Raw genomic sequence first — 2,205 nt, 5'->3', positions numbered from 1 at the left:
TCCCTCTTTCTCATGCCTTTCTCCAGAAAAAAAACTCATGCATTTGCAGTAAGGCAGAGCTTGGGCATATGGAGTGGGTCTGTTGCCCGCTGGTTGTGTAGCCAGGGGAAGCTGCCGCCTCTCCTCCTCCTGCTCCCCAAGGGAAAGGCAGCCCCTGCCACAGCACAGCTCCTCTCAAGCAGCTGCTACTAGGCTGGGACAATGTGAAATGTGAGCTTAAACTTCTCTGTTTGCCCAGTCCATGTGGAGCTGGGCCTGTCCATGACTCCCCAGCCATGGCCAGGCAGCTCCGCAGGCACCACGCAGTGCTCTGCTGGGGCAGGTTCCTCGCCTGCCCTTCCCTTACCGGGGGGGGTGTCCCCCCCCGTGTAGACCATCGAGTGCTGCAGCACTTCCCAGCACCGCTGCGGGCCACCGTGAGGTCGGCCACCTGCCACATCTGGTTTAGTCATCATAACCACTACGACATCTGACGTTTAAGAGGGGGACAGGAATTCAGACTTCTGCTTACTTATTTTCCAGTGATACTGATCTTGAATCTCACCCAATTAAAGGGAGAAGCATTACAACGTTCAAGCTTATCTACCTGTAACAGACTGTCCGTCATTTCACTTGCACTGTTTATGATGAAAACCTTAGGATTTATTATTAGTTTTTAGGTAAGGTTTCCATCCCCACCTGACATTTCCTTTTTTTCCTCCCAGGCCAGGGTCTCGGACCAGGACACGGACAACAGGCTCATTGGGCAGCAGCTCTATGTTAACATCAAGGTAAGCCTTACACCAGGAGGCTGCTCTTTGCATCCTTCTGCAGCACTCGTCGCTCTCTTGCCATGGTTTAACGTGACCTCTTACTTGCATATGTAGGAAAACAACCGCTGCTACATGATGAAGAGGATTGTGGAGATTATCGTGAAAGATGTCCTCCTCACCGAGGCCAAGGACCAGTACCCGTATGCTGAGGAGGTGGCACAGTTCTTGGCTTCCCTGACCTCGGAGCTGAGCAGATGTGTGAGTACCGTTGGATTTCTTTCCCTCCTCTGAGCTGTGACTCTCGTTGCTGCTCCTGAATCTCAGAATGCCGCGAACAGTGGCAAAAGGCAGTGATATGAAAGGAAACCTCAGATCAAAGATATTGAACTCGAGGTTGATAGAAAGGTGTGAAAAAGAAAAAAATCAAAACAGCACATTGTTGCATACAACTGCTAATGTGATGTCTGGATGTTTTCTTTTTTTTTTAGAAATTCTCAGGACACAGAGAGCACATTGAAAAGAACCTGGAAGAAATGAAGAGCAAAATGAAACAGGTACATTTTTTCCCAGCATTTAAAAAGAGCAGTTCCAAACCCCAGCCATTTAGTTGGATTAAGGCTGACCTAATTATGAAACAAACTCTGGAGATTATTTAGGAGATGAAGCCTGCAGGGACATTAAAGAAAGGATTAGTGATGTTTCCACTTCAAGCCCTCCTTCACATGTCGTAATAACTCTCTGCACATGTTATGGTAGTTAAAACCTTCAGAAGTCAGGTTGCAGGTAACTGTATATTCTAGACTAGATTTGAATGAGCTAGTTTATATTTAAGTTATAATGACTCCAGTAGAACTACTTGAGAGAATAAGGAGAGTAAGTCCTTGATTCAGTTTCTGTGACAAACCTAATTTCAATTTTCTGAGAAATAATGAGATGCTAAAACTTACGTTCTGCTCTTTTCTAGTTGGGAGAGAATGGAAAGACTAAAGCCATTGGAGAACTGGATTTACTGTTCGACTACATAGAAAATGCCTGTACTGATGCCCCAAAGAAGGGAGGGAACAAGAAAAACTGAAAGAATTTCAGATTAGACTTGAAGAAATGTCTCCAAAAAACTCTTGCTATAATTCAAATTGATTAACTATTGCGGACAAAAACCCCAACAAACTCTTATAGATGTAATATGTTTTTCACTTGTACCAAACATAGCAAACTACATGGGGACAGACAGGATGCACATTGTTGCATTCTTGGAAAACGAAAATTCCAGGACAGTGTTTGCATCTGTATTTCAACAGAGGGCATTAGTTATTTTCAAAGGCACACTTCTGTCCTTCTCATCTCCATAGGAATAAGGCAACAGTTTCTGTATTTATATGCCGAGATTTGACACCTATGAATCAGCTTTGGTCAAGGTAGGTAGTGATACATAGCCAGGATGTTTTGAGACTTT

At 44.6% G+C, this 2,205-nt stretch overlaps 1 protein-coding gene across 1 annotated transcript in view; it reads left to right on the top strand.

Moving 5' to 3' along the window:
- IL22 (interleukin 22) overlaps positions 1–1,827 on the top strand; it is a 2,292-nt gene extending 465 nt beyond the window's left edge. The window contains exons 3-6 of the mRNA XM_009705217.1: positions 705–770; positions 867–1,010; positions 1,241–1,306; positions 1,717–1,827. Of these exons, the coding sequence (XP_009703519.1) occupies positions 705–770; positions 867–1,010; positions 1,241–1,306; positions 1,717–1,827 (387 nt within the window). The remainder of the gene's footprint in view (positions 1–704; positions 771–866; positions 1,011–1,240; positions 1,307–1,716) is intronic.
- The last annotated feature ends 378 nt before the right edge of the window (positions 1,828–2,205 follow it).

Source organism: Cariama cristata, unplaced genomic scaffold (assembly GCF_000690535.1).
Source record: "Cariama cristata isolate BGI_N322 unplaced genomic scaffold, ASM69053v1 scaffold16908, whole genome shotgun sequence".
Taxonomy (NCBI): Eukaryota; Metazoa; Chordata; class Aves; order Cariamiformes; family Cariamidae; genus Cariama; species Cariama cristata.
This window is presented reverse-complemented; position numbering and strand designations above follow the sequence as displayed.